A 16,002-nucleotide genomic window follows, 5' to 3' on the forward strand; every position below is an offset into this window, starting at 1 on the left:
GTTTTCGATTTGTTCGTTTATTGCATACATGTTTATATTTCTTATAGATATAATGCTATACATTTTCCCATTATCCACCCAAGCATAACACAAGTTTTTTATGAAATATTAAAAATATAAATGCTGCATAAAATATAAACATAAATTTAACAAAGTGTTGTAAAATAAATGTCTACATAAAATCCCAGTCAAGTAAACAAAGAGAACTTACTAGTACTATGCATTTGTTGATCGTGACTGCCTCCCTTCTCCCTAATGGGTAACCACTATTCTGACTTTTATGGTATTTACTACTTTATTTTATATTTTTACTACTTATGTATTTCCAAAAAAATACATTTAATTTTGTTGCTTTTTGGGCTTTATTTTAGTGGTAACATAATGTATACTCTGTGACATCTGACCTTTTATATGTAGCATTATGTTTCTAAGGTCAATATTCATTGCTATATGATATTCCATAGCATGAGTATACTGTGTTTGGTTTATATATTATGCTACTAGCAGACATTTGAGATACTTATAGTTCTCTAGTTTTGGCTATTATAAACAACTCTACTACACGTGGAACATTAGCTACGTATCTGTGTGTGCATACATATACATAATTTTTTGTGTGTTACAGGAAAGGTATCTAAATATTCAAAGGTATGTTTCTGAATTTCCTATTCAGTTGGATTTTGTTCATCCTTGTATAAATATTAGATTCTGTTAATTACTATAGCTGTATAATATGTTACAATAATTGATAGGGTGATTGTTCCCACTTTGTTCTTTTCCAAAAATATCATGGCTACTTTTAGTCCTTTTCTTTCCGTACAAATTTTAGAATCATCTTGTCACACAAACCATCCCACTGGGATTTTAATTATCCTTGGATTGAATCTACAGATAAACAGTGAGTGAACTGACATCTTTATAATACTGAGTTTTCCAATCTGTAAACATTGTATATATCTCCATTTTATTTAAGTATTCTCTAATTACTCTCATTAGGACATTGGGGTTTTTTTCATAGGTCTTATATATCTTTTGTTAATTTAATATTTGTAGCCTTATGTTCCCCAGTATATACTGCAGTATGTGGCAATATCACCCAGTGGTTTAAGAGCATGGACTCTGGAACCACATTGTCGAAGTGATTTTAGACAAGATTCGTAACCTCTGTATGCCTCCATTTCTTCATATGTGAAATGGAGACAGTAACTCTACCTTCCTTGGAGTTATTGTGAGACTAAATATGTCACATAAATTTAGAACATGGTAAGCAGCACCATGTCTGAGACTGTATAGATATACAAATTATTAATTCATTTAACTATTCTCCTTGAAATGCTTTTAGGTTGTTAGTGGAGACATTTTGTTGAACTCTTACCACAAACTTTGTGGCTTAAAACATCACGCACTTAACCTCAGTTTCTGTCTACATACACCTTAGCTTGCTTGGTTCCTTGTTCATAGTCTCACAAGGCTACAATCAAGGTGTCAGATGGGGCTGTGATCTCTTTTGAAGCTCAATCAGGAAAAGATCTGTTTACAAACTCACAGATTGTTGGCAGAATGTAGTTCCTCATGGTTTTAGGACTGAGGGTCATGTTTTCTTGCTGCTTAGAGGCTAGAGCCCTTGCAGCTTTGTTAATTGAAGTCTGCCCTCAATTCTTAGAGGCTGCCTGTAGTTCCTCGCCACATAGGTTTCCCCAGTGTGGCTGCTTGCTTCTTCAAAGCCAGCAGAGTAGAGAGACTCCAGCGAGAATGGCATACTGTTCTTCAAACTTGCCGGTCGTGCTCTCAACCTTCAGTCCCTTGCTCAAGCTGTTTGCTCTGCCTTGGAACATTTTTCCCTCAGATAGCTCCATGGCTTGTTTCTTCATTTCTTTTAGGTCTTTACTCAAGTGTCACCTTCTTGATAAGGTCTTTCCTAACTACCTTATTTGAAATTGTGTACAGTGATCTATCCCCACTGCTCTCTTGTTACAACTCCTTATTCACTTCCCTGCTTTAGTTGTGTCCATGCTGTATTTTTGTTGTTGTTGTTGTTAACTGTCCCCCTCCTCTAGTATTTAGCATTCTATAAGGACTGGGATTTTTGTGCATGTGTGTTCAGTGAGGTATCCTTGGCACTTAAAACAGTAATAGGCACTTAGTAGGTATTCAACCAATATTTCTTAAAATCAAGTAAATTGAATTTTATGTCATGTGGAAGGGTAGTTTCCAAATAAACAGTTTTATCATCTGATAATGAACATCATTATTTCCTTTCAGATAGCATTCCTCCTTTCCTTTCAGATAAGATTCCTCTTATCTTTTTTGCATTGGCTTAAACTTCTAAAACGATGCTAAATAATGGACAGTTTTGCTGTTCTCATGACCTTAATGGGAATGCTATTTTTTGGAGGACAGGCAGTAGAGAGTGGATGTTGAATCTTAAATTAAATAGCTTTCAAGCATCTGCTCAGATGATTATATATTTTTTATGACATATAGATGTCATGAATTATATCAGGAGATGTTTTAATATTAAACTATCCTTTTCTTCCTGGAATGAACTGTGCTTGATCACAGTATGCTATTCTTTTAATTTACTGCTGGATCAAATTTGCTAACCTTACATTATTCCTAGTATTTGTAGGATTTTTTTTTTTTTTTTTTTTTTTTTGTAGGATTTTTAAAGTCTTACATCATTTGTTAAAGTTTCTATTTACTCATTCTCTAATGAGAATTCAGTCCAGGCATGTATCTGCTTTCAGAGCTACTCTAATTTACCTTGGATCATCTCATTGTCCATCTAGAGTCTATAGACTCCTCTTTTCAAATCATAAACTAGAGGATGTTGAGGTTATTTTCATTACCCGTTCACTGATTTAGTAACCTACAGAAAGTAGAAAGGTTACTAGGTCCTCCCTAAACCTTTATAACTTAAAGCCTTATTACTTAGTTGGTGACAACTTGATACTTCTTATTTTTCTAACAAAACATCTGAAGTCATCCTTGGTATCTTTCTTCTTTTTGCTCCACATATTCCGTCCACCAGGAAATTCTATCTGCCCTTGACATATTTAAAATTCCTCTATATACTTGCATCTGTTTGAATTTTCTTTTGTTTATTCATGGCATTACTACACTTTTAAAATTGTCACAGCTTTGTAATGTGTGTTACTATCTGGTGTTAGACCTCCTCCCAGTATTGCTTCATTGTCCTGCTGGTATTGAATGTTGCTGTGGGTATATCTGAGAACAGCTTGATTCCGTTCCCCCCAACCCCAACTCTGTTAGTGACTTATCTTTTTCCCTCGATACCCCAGTGGTTCTTTCTCTAAGTCTAATAGCTCTGTCTCAGTGTTGACTCTTTTGGTTCAATTTACCCTGGATATGCTGTTATGGTTGCTTTTCTCGTGGAATTTGAGTAGTATCTCTAAACATGTATCCTGTTAGGTTATTTCTGTTTTCTCTTCAAGAAATCAATAATTTAAACTCTTTATTTTCATTATGTTTTTCACACTCTCATTCTGTTCCCTGTATCATTTATTGTGCTTTTAGCAGCATCTTTTCTTTTTTGCTCTTTCTAATTGTGCATTAATTTCTGTGACACTTTTATTCTTCTGCTTCTTTCCTTAGCTCTGCCAGTTCATGTTTTATCTTTTCTGGTTGTTTTGCTGTTTCTTCCCTGTGCTTATACAGCTCTACTTTGTGCAAAAAGCTTATTGGAGACTACTGCTTTATTAAACTTTTCACTTGAGAGATAATTGCAATATAACATTCTGTAAGTTATACAACCTGTTGATTTGATACATTTATATAACTTAATTCACGGACAATTATTTGGTCATAGTGTTGGAGTGTATAGTGGCTGCGCTGTGTGTTTGTATTTGCCATCTGCTCATCCTGTTATCTCCTCCTTTTTCTTGGAGCACCTTTGTATGCGTCCTGTGGTATTTGTTTTTGGAGGGGTGTGAGTTTTTTCATCATCAGCTGTTTATAGGAGGCTCGTGTTGAAGAGAAGTTATGGTCATGTTCTCAGTTAGTTGAACTTTTTCTGTGGACCTGAGTTTTTGGTCTGTGTGTGTTTTTGTGTTGTCCCTGCCAATCTCACTATGCATGTAGTCAGTTTTAATTATTAATAATTGTCTCTATAACCTGTAACCAATAACTAATAATTGATTTGTCTGTGACTCCATGTTCTACCTTTTTTCTTCTATTGCTACGAACCATAACAGGACCAGGGGTCTTCCTGCCTCTGTCTCGTGTATCCTGTTTCCACTGTTGTAAACAGAGAGTTTCATCTGAGTATACTCCTCATTTCTGAAAGTATTGTTTTTATGAATTTTTTTGAGAAATTAATTCTGTTGTTTTTCATGGGCAGCCGTGACATCCTTTCTCAGTTTCTTTCCTTCCCATAGTGGTCTTTGCCCAATTTTGATTGGCCTTGACTGTCCTTCAGCTCATTTTGTGGCTAAACATTTTTATGATCTTTTCCTTCCTTCTCAATCCTTGGGGTTATTTCTAGGCTGAGAAAAGGGAAATACCAACTTACACTACCATCTTTAAACTAGAAGGCTAAGTATTTTTTTCATTTTATCTAGCACAAATGTTTTTACTTTTATAAACTAAGTACGGAACATTTCTCTAAACTGATAGTAGATTTTCCCTTAGTTTTGGATACATTTGGTTATTTTAGCCAGGTTCTGGGGAGTGATATTGAATTGCCATTTTTGACTGTTAAATGCATCCACCAAGCATTTTCTATTTATGGATGCTATTGACTAGATAAAACATATGATTGCACCAAAATTCAAAAACTATAAAAGATATACTGTGAGAAGTATATTCCCTTCACTCTGCCAGATTCCAACCACCCCACCCCCCCCCTCCGCCAAGCTAACAACTCTTACCAGTTTCTTTTTTGTCTTTGGAGAGGGATTCTACGTAAAAACAAATATGTACTTAAATATGTATTCAAATGTGTCTCCATTTTGGTTTGAATGCTACCACTATACACGTCTTGTGCCTCCTCTTTTTTACTTAACATACCTTGGAGATCGTTCCTGTGTGACTCAAAACGCATTTTCACAGTTTTTGGTTGAATCATGATCAAAACAAAATCTTCACATTCATTTTATTTTTCTTTTAATTTATAACTTTCTTTATCCCCTTTTTTTATGAACCATTTTATTTCCAGAAGAAATATATAATGTGTAGAATTCTCCAAATTCTGGTTTTTGTGTTGACTGTTTCCCTCTTGTGGTGTCTTTTTACATATTTCTCTGAGCCTTGTATCAGTATAAACTGATAATGAGATATCTAGGATTGGTTAGTTTCAGGTTCCGTTTTTTTGGCAAGAATATTTTGTAGATGGTGCACTCACTGTACATCCTCTTGCATCACAATAGGGGCCACATGATTTCTACTTTTAGTAATGTTAAGATAGATCATTGTGTTTCGGTGTTCTCAGCTTTATCTGACAATTATAAAGTTAGCCATTGACATTTCACCTAATATTTCCTGGATTGGTAGCAAGATGATTCTGTCATTCCTTCTGTATTTAATTGAGCAAAAAGTGGTGGCAATTTGTAGTTTTTATAGGTTTGCTAATGTTCCCTAATTAATTTTTAAATTAAGTATCAGTTGAGAAGAAAATTTTTTATTCCTAGATTTAGATAAATTTTTAAACTAGATTAGAAAAAACCCATGGTCTTTAAATGATATTTCAATTAGAAAAACTTTTGAAGTCAGTTATTCAAAATGATTAAAAATATATCTGAAATAACTACCTGATTTTTCTTACAAAATTTTATTTCCATTTATAGGTGTTTGAGACACCAAGAAAGTTTCTAAACTTTTAGGATATATTTTAGAAAATCTACTTTTATTGTTCCTTTTTATTTAGGTTATTAAGTGTGGTATGCTGTGATCTAGACACTCTTCTCCTATTGGAGGCTCAGTATCAAGTATCTGAAATGTTACTAAATGCTCAAGAAGAAAATACCTTAGAGACCTCTGACAGTCACAGGTAAAAAAAAAAAAAAAAAATTGTGAGACAATAACAGCTTTCTTTACAGATGTTCTGTTAAGACAGTAATTTTCTGTACAGTCTACTTAATGTTTTTCCATTATCTGAATTCAGTAGATTTAAATAAGAGTAAAAAGCAATAAAGCATAAATGTCACAGTTAAAAAGATTGTAGACAGTGTTCTTGGAGACAGCCTACAGAGTACTACTTTCTAAGTTTCTGTTTAGTTTTTTGTTTTTTAGTTAAGTCCTAACTTTATTAAGTTGTATCAGCTTTAAATTCAGACTCATATGAAAGATGACCCATTAAACAAAACGTTTGATTTTTGTGTCCCTTATAGAGGCAATTTTTACTTATTCTCTTAATTACGTTAGCTCATAGTTATAAATTCTGATTATTGCAAAACGAGGTTATGGTAATATCTTGAAAACTTTTTTCTATTAATATGTCATACTTACCATTACCTTGATTCGGTTAACATATCTTGAACACACATTCAATAGCTGGCATTGTTTTTGTGTCTGTAATTAAAAAAAAGTGTGCCTCCACCCTAGCTAGACCTTGGAAAAATAGTACAGAAGACCAGGCCACATTACTGAATACTCTAGGTTTGATATAGAAAGATAGTATTAACAGCTGCAGGAAGTGTGGAGGATACACAGTTTAGAATTTGAATTAAGACACTGGGTCTAGAACGTAAGGGAACTTTGACTAAAAATGTGATAGAGTTGTTGTGGAAATAATGCACATCTTAATCCCATTTCTTTTTAACATGTGACATTTATCAAGGAAATATTCTTAATCTCATTGATCTCATTATATCAGTTATATCTCCAATTCTTTGTAGCTAAGAAAGCTGTAAGATAAAAAGTGAATTTATTTTTCAGACTCTTCTATAGAAATTGTATTGCTTTTTTTCCTCTACATTCGACTGACATGATCTTAAAATAAAATCATATTCAATTAAGGCAGTAACAATTGATATATTTATTTTTCAGAGATTTTATAATTGATAGCTTATCAGTGGAGAGAAATCATGTTCTTGTTAGAATAAACCTTATTGGTGGGCCAATGGAACGAATTTTGCCTCCAAGGATGCTAGAGAAGGTAAGTGGGATAAAGAGGAGGGGGGAATGTTTTTCTGACATTTTGAAACAAGGTAGCCAACTCAAGTGACAATAAACAACTTGCAAATATCCACATCAGGGAATTGAACTTTTGTTACTAGAAAAACTTTAGGATGCAAGTAAACACTTTCTAATGAAAATAGCATTCTTCAAGGCAAGGTGTCATGAGTGGTAGTTTGTGTTGCGGAGTAGGATATTCTTTTATTAAAAACTTGTCATTTTCCTTGTGTGTCTTTGAACACATATTAAAATTTTTTCACTTTTACTATCTTTCCCTTTCATGATACCTGATTTTTATTAGATGACTAATTCTTATTGTGTTTCATTGGCAATATATTGAGTACCTCTCCTTTCATCAGTATCCATAGAGTTTGGTTTTCTCTTGAAGGGTTTTTTTGTTATTTTTACTGTTGTTTGTTGTTATATTAAGTACTTTATTCCAAGATGGTGAGCTAGAAATGATTGACAGCACAAGAGAAATAGTTTTGTGAGCAATCTAGTTGCTACAACAAGTTATCTTATTTGTCTTTAGTACTTATTTAATGTTGTTTCTATATTTCATTTTAGTTAGTATCCATTAGAGTGTTGAATTATAATGTCAGATAGCTTTTGGTTAGTTATGCTACAACTCTGGAATTTATGAAACAAAAGCCAATTTAAATGATATTTCAGAAAGTCTTAAAATTTAATATTAAACTACTTCCTAAAGTCATCTGTCTTGCTTCTTTTTAGGGTGGTGATCCATATCCTTGGCCAATGTTTTCATCATACCCTTTACCAAACTGCTATTTGTCAGACAGTGTTACGAGAAATGCTGATCTAAAACAAGGTAAAACATTTACCATCAAGTGCCATGTTTTATTGCTTTTTTTTTTATAATTTGAAAAAAGATAAAGTATTATGAAGGGAGATTAATACCATTTTTCACTCAGCTCATATACATGAATACATATATGTCTGTTTCTTTGTAAGTTTTCATTATTTCACGTTCCTTACTAAATGAATATTTGTATGATGCCGAATAGTTCTTATCAGAACCTTTTTTTTGTTTTAAAAAAGGGGATAAGTGATTTTCAATGAATTAATTCTCGATACGAAGAACTTTATTCAACAGATTAATATTTTTTAATATCTGTGTGCCATACGTAAGTCCTGTGTGCTCAGGACTTAAAATATAAATGTTATATAAATATAATAAAATAAAAATTCTGGTATTTATGACCTTTTAGGGAATACATTCAAGTAATTAGACAATTGTATGGTAGTACCGTGTGATAGGAACTAAATATATAGAAAAATGTGTAGCCTGCTAGGGTAGCACATAAGCAGATGCTCTTCCAAAGAACACTGAGTTTAAAGTGAGACGTGAAGTAGGTGTTTTCTGGGTATTAGAAGAGCATTTTTGACAGAGGAAACAGCAGTGAGACTAAAAGGAGCAAATTGTATTAAGAACCATGAGTAGTTCAAGGATGTATGAGATTTGGAATGTGAGGACAAGAGTGACCAGATAAAACTTAGACAGGTAAGCCAAGTTCAGCCGTAAGACCAGGGTACCTCAAGTTCAGGTATTTAGACTTTATCATAAGAGCAATAAAAATTCAAGCAGTTTTTAGACTTGAGAATTCTAAGATGAAATATGAAGATTTTAAACCATTGATTTGAGAAGTTAAATCTTAATATCAACATGATCTCCTTGTCGTACTATCAAACTTGCATTGGAAAGAAATAACGTATATAATTCATTTCATGTAGGTTAGATTCCACAGAGTGATTGCTGAAAAATAAGAAATTTTTCTTCTATGTGAGGCTTCATAAGCCATTTACTTTTCCCGGTGTTTACTTGCCTTAAATCAATCAATAGAGGCCATCAGTTGATACACGTTTTTATTTCTATCCAGTGTTTAAGATATACACTGTGTATCTCACAATTGCATAGAGACAAAATTCTATTTTTTTTCTATCTACCTAGGTTAGGGAAAGAGAACATGAGGGATTTTTTAAAGTTATTAATATTTGTCTTTTTAATACAGTTTTAAAATTTTGCCGTGTGTTTTTCTCTTGTGTGACCTAATTCAGAGATGTGGGAGCAATATTAAGTATTTTTCAAGAAGAAACTCTTGAAAGAATATCATTTTGGACTCTTACCACTGACTTGCATCTTTCAGTGAACCCAGTCTTTTATGTCTTCCTCTCCTACTTTCAGTCTTTTTAATCAGTCTTTATATTTTGTCATTCTGTCTTTAGGTTTCATTATGTATTTGCCTACTCATTCCTTTATTCAACATGTTTCATGAGTGCTGATTATCAGGTACTTCACTAAGCACCAGATATAAGATGATGTTTAGCACATGATCCATTCTTCGTGCCTCAACCCTTCAGCCCTTTTCCTTGTTACCATATAGCATCATTACCTTTGCTAAATTTCGCTTGGAAACAAATATATCTTTTCTTTTGAACAGCACATTCATTCATTGTCAGTCTTACTTTGTGACTGCCATATTAGATAGTTTGTTTCTTCAAAGTATAATAGTTTGATTAAAAAATATGCTTTATTTTCAAATGACCAAGGCAGACAAATCAGAAAGTAAGATTAAATGGAGGATAGTTCCCTGAGAAGGAAAAAAAAAAAAAAAAAAAAAAAATCAATTCCTAGGAATCGGTGCTCAGAGGAGTGTAATTTTTTTCCCTGCTCTACTCTTATAAGTGATTTAGAAAAGGGAGTAATAATAGCTTCTCTGTCTAGCCCAGAAGATAACTGCAGAATGGTTACTAACCTCTAGTGAGCCTGGAATGCTGCCAGGCAGTCCTACAGTGTGTCCACAGGTCCTACTCTGCTAGTCTCCTAGATGACTGTTTGCAAATCTTCTCTTTCATCAAACCTTCCTAACCTCTTCCCAATCTTTCCTACCAGATGGTAACTTTGTTTCCTTTTTTTTTTTTTTTTTTTTAACTGAGGAAATAGGAACAGTCAGCTTCCATGTGCTCCTGATACATGTCAGCTCACTCGGCTGCATCTGTGCCAATTTAGATTTTGTATTACTATGAATAAAACTGCAAATGTTAATTACAAAGTCCAGTTTCTCCATTTGTGCCCTGCATTCCATCCTCTTTTTTGCAAAGATATTGCTTCTAACAGTTCTCCCTTTTCCTTTATTGTTTTTCTGTGGGGGTGGGGTGTGGGTATGGATCTCCACTGTAGCTTTCCTACAGGCCAGCAAGCATGCTGTTAATTTTTCCATATTTAAAATATCTTCTTTTGAATTTACTTTTCCCTCTCTACAATCCCATTTCTGTCCTCCTACTGCAAAATTCCTTGAAGGAGTTGTCTAATCTTAATGTTGTAGTTATTCTCTTTCCATGCTCTCTTGAATCCACTTGAAAGCTAATCAGGCTTTCACCCGTACCATTCTACCATGATTAAATCGACAGGTCAGATCTCATCCTCGTCCTACTACACCTAGCATTAAAACTTAAAGTGTTTGAAGCCTCTCTTTTTTGAAACATTTTCTTATTTGGCTTTCAGAAAGTACATTATCTAATTTTTATTCCCCCCTGCTGCATTTCTGGCAAATTCTTCATCTCTTTTGTTGGATCTTTCACATCTCTCCAACCTCTAAACTTTGGAGTGCCCCAGGGCTCAGTTCTCTTTCTTTTTTTGGCTGTACTTATTCTTTTGGGGATTTCATCTAGTCTCATGACTAAAATACCATCACTCTGATTTATATCTTAAACCCGTATTTCTACTTGACTGTGTTCTTATATCTGTCTACTTGACACCTTTACTAGGATGGTTAATAAACATATCAAATTTAACACGTCTGAGATAAATTTCTGATACTCTTTCAAAATCTATTCCTTTGGTATTCTTTCTCATTTCAGAAAGGACAACTTTGTGCTTCCAGTTCTTTAGGCAATAAACCTGAAGGTTTTCTTTGACTCCTTCTGTCTTCATAACCCCACATCTAATGTGTCAGCAAATGCTCTTGCTCCTTCATATCTGAAATAAAACCACATTTCACTCATCCACTACTACCCTCGTCTCTCACCTGTATTATTGTAGTAACCTGTTCAGTTTGTTTCCAACACAGCAGCCACAGGAATGGCTACTGAAATGTGGGTTGGATCATTTAACTTCTCTACTTGAAACCCTCTCATGACTCCACTATAGCCTACAAGGCCCAACTCATTTGTGCCTGCCTTTCTGTCACATGTTCTGTTTTAATTTAGTACAATTTCAATTTTCTTTATTTAACTTCGTATTTTCCCACCATATTGGACAGCAACTTCTAGTTGCCTTTCTGTTTGTACCTAAAACACAAGTGTTTGAATAAGACATTATTCTCAATTTAACAGCAGTACCTAATACTTCCTCCTAATAGTGGTCCTGGCATTATTGTGGTTCTTGTTAAGCGGGAGAGAATGATCTAGGTACCAGTCAGTGGATAGCCAAAGAGGTACCTCAGGAAGTGATTTTACATAGGTACTTACTGAGTCAAATATGAATCAAATATATGTCATTCTGGTATTGCTGATGTATCACTCACCCTATACTCGTAGAAGAATGGCAGAAAATGGGAGAGGAAATCAGAAGCATGTCTGACTTTGATAGTACCTAAGAGAATACAGTGATGATATCTCTGTAACCTCAGTGAGAATAATGGAGCCAAATGTATTTCTAGCAGATACAAGGCTAAATTGAAAGTAATGTTCCTGGTTAAATACTGTTCAATAAGTTAAACATTAATTATGCATTTAAAAATACTGTTTAAGCAATACTTTAAGATATAAATAGCTATTTTAAAAGCAAGTGTTCATATACTTTTTAGATTTAGAGGTAATAATTCACTGATTCTGATAGATGTTATTCCAGTCACTTGCACTGCAATATTTTGGGGTATCATTTCATTGTTGTGGAAAAAAAATCACTGTAGTTGTGTGCACATGGTGACATTCACCTAATTTGTCTCCCAGCTTCTAGATTTATCCTTCTTGCTACACTTAGCATTTCCTCATCTGTTAAATTGCCTCTTGTTAGTTCCTTGGCATCAGTGTTAGCTATTAGATGATTTATCTTCATCTGTGAATAAGAATCTTGAGACATCATTTGGTTCAGTTATTTTTCTTTGTATTCATTTTTAAGGTCACCATATTAAAATGTAAAAGCCCTTTAAAAGCTGATTAACATTATTTATGTACATATGTCACATATGTGAACATACCTAAATCATCATACATAAAAAAAAAATCTCTTCCAAAATATCATCTCTCTGTTATCTGAGAGTTGAGAAAAGTAGGAAGAAATGTGTTAGTACAGTAACTTATTGTTCCTGTGCAGAAGATAAGAAAGAGGGAAGGGGAGTCAGAGAAAGAAGAGTTTGTACGGTGGTTAAAACCAAGTGTGTGTTAGCATGTCAGTGAACTACTAGAGATTAACTCCTAATTCCTTTCCCGTATGAAACAGGAAGATTGTGAGATAGCAATCTGTTTTGTTTCGTTTTTGTTTTCCTAAGCTAAAGTTAGATCTCCCAGGAGTTATAACATCCCTAGCAACTAGCATACGTTCCATTTTGATGTGTTCAGGATGAGTACTTCTTTCTCTAAGGAGGAAGGGAAATTCAGTACTTCCATACTGGGAAATAAAAATAGCTTGAGGAGTTGGATAGTGTACTCTGGGTATTGGAAGCATCAGAGAGAAATATCTTAATAAAATGAAAAATAAGCTCTTCTTACTTCCCTTTCTAGCATCTTCCATTCACTTTATTTTTTATTTTATAATGTTTATTCAGGCTGAATTATAAAAATCAGCAGTCTAGATTATGCCTGTATCCTATATACCTTACTACTGTAGAATTGCTATCTTTATCAAGAAACCATTTGGAAATATATTTACTTCGTTGGGGCTGGTGTCTTCAAAGTGGAGAGTAAGTTGGTGGTGGTGGTGGTTTTGGTTTTTTTTGTTTGGTTTTGGGTTTTTTTGGTCATTGCCTGTATGTTTCTAGTACTCCTAACAGGGCCAACAGAGTAGCAGAAGCACAGCAATGACTCACAAGGTTACTGACAGCCAGGCCATTGGCAATGATTGCTATTCTTTGACCTTAGAAATTCACATGGCTGCTCATTGAAAGTCTCAAACATATTAGTAACTCCTGATGTAAGTAAACTTGAATGTTCTAAGAACTCCTCAGTAGTCACTCTTTACCCATACATCCCTCTGGAGACCCTTCCTTTGTGCTGTCTAAGAAGTAAACAGAGTGAAAGCTAATAACAAATATGTTACTTTACCATTCTTTCATCTTGCTTGTCTTTTACTTCATCTCTTGTCTTTTCTCTTTCTTAGGTAATTATCCTATATATTCTTCATCAATCATATAGGTCTTTGAAAAATTTTTAAAACAGCTTCAGGGGCTTCCCTGGTGGCGCAGTGGTTGAGAATCTGCCTGCTAATGCAGGGAACACGGGTTCGAGCCCTGGTCTGGGAGGATCCCACATGCCGCGGAGCGGCTGGGCCCGTGAGCCACAATTACTGAGCCTGCGCGTCTGGAGCCTGTGCTCCGCAACAAGAGAGGCCGCGATAGTGAGAGGCCCGCGCACCGCGATGAAGAGTGGCCCCCACTTGCCACAACTAGTGAAAGCCCTCGCACAGAAACGAAGACCCAACATAGCCATAAATTAAAAATAAATAAATTAAAACAGCTTCATTGAGATATAATTAACATACCATACAATTAACCCATATAAAGTGTGCAATTGAGTGCTTTTTATTATATTCAGGTATGTGCAACCATCACCACAAATTTCAGAACATTTTCATCACCTCAAAAAGAAACCCAGTATCCTTGCTTCCCCTCTTTCCTCACCCAACTCTAAGCAGCCACGAATCTTTCTGTCTCTAGAGATTTCTCTAGTCTGGGCTTTCATATGAATGGAATAATATAGTATGCGGTATTTTGTGAGTGTCTTCTTTCCCTTAGCATGATGTTTTCAAGGTTCAATAAGGTTTGTCCATGTTGTAGCACGTATAAGTACTTCATTCCTTTTTATGGTCAAATAATATTATATGGATATACCACAATTTGTTTATACATTTGTCTGCTCATGGACACTTGGATTGTTTCCACCTTTTGGCTGTTATAATAATGCTGCTACAAACATTCCAGTACAAGTTTCTGAAAGTGCCGAATCCTAGCCACTAGGCCACCAGGGAAGTGCAGGTACAAGTTTCTGCATGAACATGTTTTCATTTCTCTAGAATGTTATACCTAGGAGTGAAATTGCTGAATTATATGTTAACTATGATAGTTTGAGAAACTGCCTCACTGTTTTCTAAAGCAGCTAAACCATTTTACATTCCCACCAGCAGTGTATGAGAGTTGATTTTTTCCACACCTTCATTTGTTATCTGATATTTTTGATTCTAGCCATCCTAGTGGGTGTGAAGTGCTATTTCCTTGTGGTTTGATTTGCATTTGCTTGATGACTAATAATGTTGAGCATCTCCTCATGTTCTTTTTTTTAATTGAGGTATAGTTGATTTATAATATTATGTAAATTTTAGGTGTTCAACATAGTGATTCACAATTTTTAAAGATTATACTCCATTTATAGTTATTATAATATATTGGCAATATTCCCTGTGCTGTACAGTATATCTTTGTAGCTTATTTATTTTATACACAGTAGTTTGTACCTCTTAATCCCCTGTCCCTATCTTGTACCTCTCTGATTCCCTCTCCCCATCTCCCCACTGGTAACCACTAGTTTGTTTTCTATATCTGTGAGTTGTTTCTTTTTTGTTGTATTTACTAGTTTGTTTTATTTTTTGGATTCCACATATAAGTGATACTCTTCTTGTTCTTATTGGCCATTTGTATATCTTCCTTGGAGAAATGACTATGCAGATCCTGTGCCCATTTTTCAGTTGGGTTCTTTGTCTTTTTAGTACTGTATTTTTTATATATTCTTAGTATAAGTCCCTTATCAAATATATGATTTAGAAACTTCTTTCATGCCTTGAAATACATTGTTTGTGCTTCTGGGCCTCTGCTCTTGATATTCCCTTTTCCTGGAGTACTAATTCCTACTCTTCATTTGGGTAATTCCTTCTAAACCTTTTGAAGCTTAGTCTGAATGTTACTTCTTCATAGAAGTAATTTCCACCTTATGTAAATAGACTTCTTCCCTTGCTTCTCTCTCTGGCTCCCTGTTTATTTCTCTAACAGCACTTATAGTTTACCTATGAGGTTTACTTATGTATTTATTTATAAGCAGAAAACACAAATTGGAAGCAAATATTTCACAAATAAGTTTCAGTCTAATAGAAAGAAGGGTGACTTTCCAAATGAAGCCTAAGAATCTGTTGCTAGTTATTTTATGAAATCTTCCATTTATTTGTTTCTTTTGTAGCAGTTGTTTATGATATTCTGTATAAAATGGACATTCAAAAATGTCTGATATCCTTGGAAAGAAGTACTAAAAGTTTTCTGTATAGATTTTCTTTGCATTTATATTAAGCTTACATTTTTCCTCCCCTTGAAATTGAGGTTCTTTCTTTTTACATTATTTATAGTATAAGTATAATCTTTCCTTCTATATAATAATCTTTTGAGAAACAAATTATACAATATCATCAAGTATGAAAAGATTATGGTGCTTACCATAACAAAGAATTTCAGAGTTTAGGTATGAAATATTGACTCTAATTGAATTTTGTAAACATGAAACTTGATGATTTTCCTTTTTTCCATTTTACTCAGTGGTAGTAAGTGCGTGCTTAATTGCTTGTTGCCAGAGGGAGCTGTCCTGTGCATTGTAGGATTTTTAGTAGCATCCTGGTCTCTGCTCACTAGATGCCCATAGAACTCTCTCTTT

The 16,002-nt window shown here is 34.3% G+C and overlaps 1 protein-coding gene across 3 annotated transcripts in view; it reads left to right on the forward strand.

Moving 5' to 3' along the window:
• TBC1D32 (TBC1 domain family member 32) overlaps window positions 1-16,002 on the forward strand; it is a 188,890-nt gene that overhangs the window by 110,044 nt on the left and 62,844 nt on the right. For all 3 annotated transcript variants that reach the window (XM_082406091.1, XM_082406092.1, XM_082406093.1), the window contains 3 exons: window positions 5,885-6,007; window positions 7,006-7,114; window positions 7,867-7,963. In XM_082406091.1, the coding sequence (XP_082262217.1) occupies window positions 5,885-6,007; window positions 7,006-7,114; window positions 7,867-7,963 (329 nt within the window). The remainder of the gene's footprint in view (window positions 1-5,884; window positions 6,008-7,005; window positions 7,115-7,866; window positions 7,964-16,002) is intronic.

The sequence above is a fragment of the Balaenoptera borealis genome (genome assembly GCF_965194805.1).
Source record: "Balaenoptera borealis genome assembly, chromosome: 9".
Taxonomy (NCBI): domain Eukaryota; kingdom Metazoa; phylum Chordata; class Mammalia; order Artiodactyla; family Balaenopteridae; genus Balaenoptera; species Balaenoptera borealis.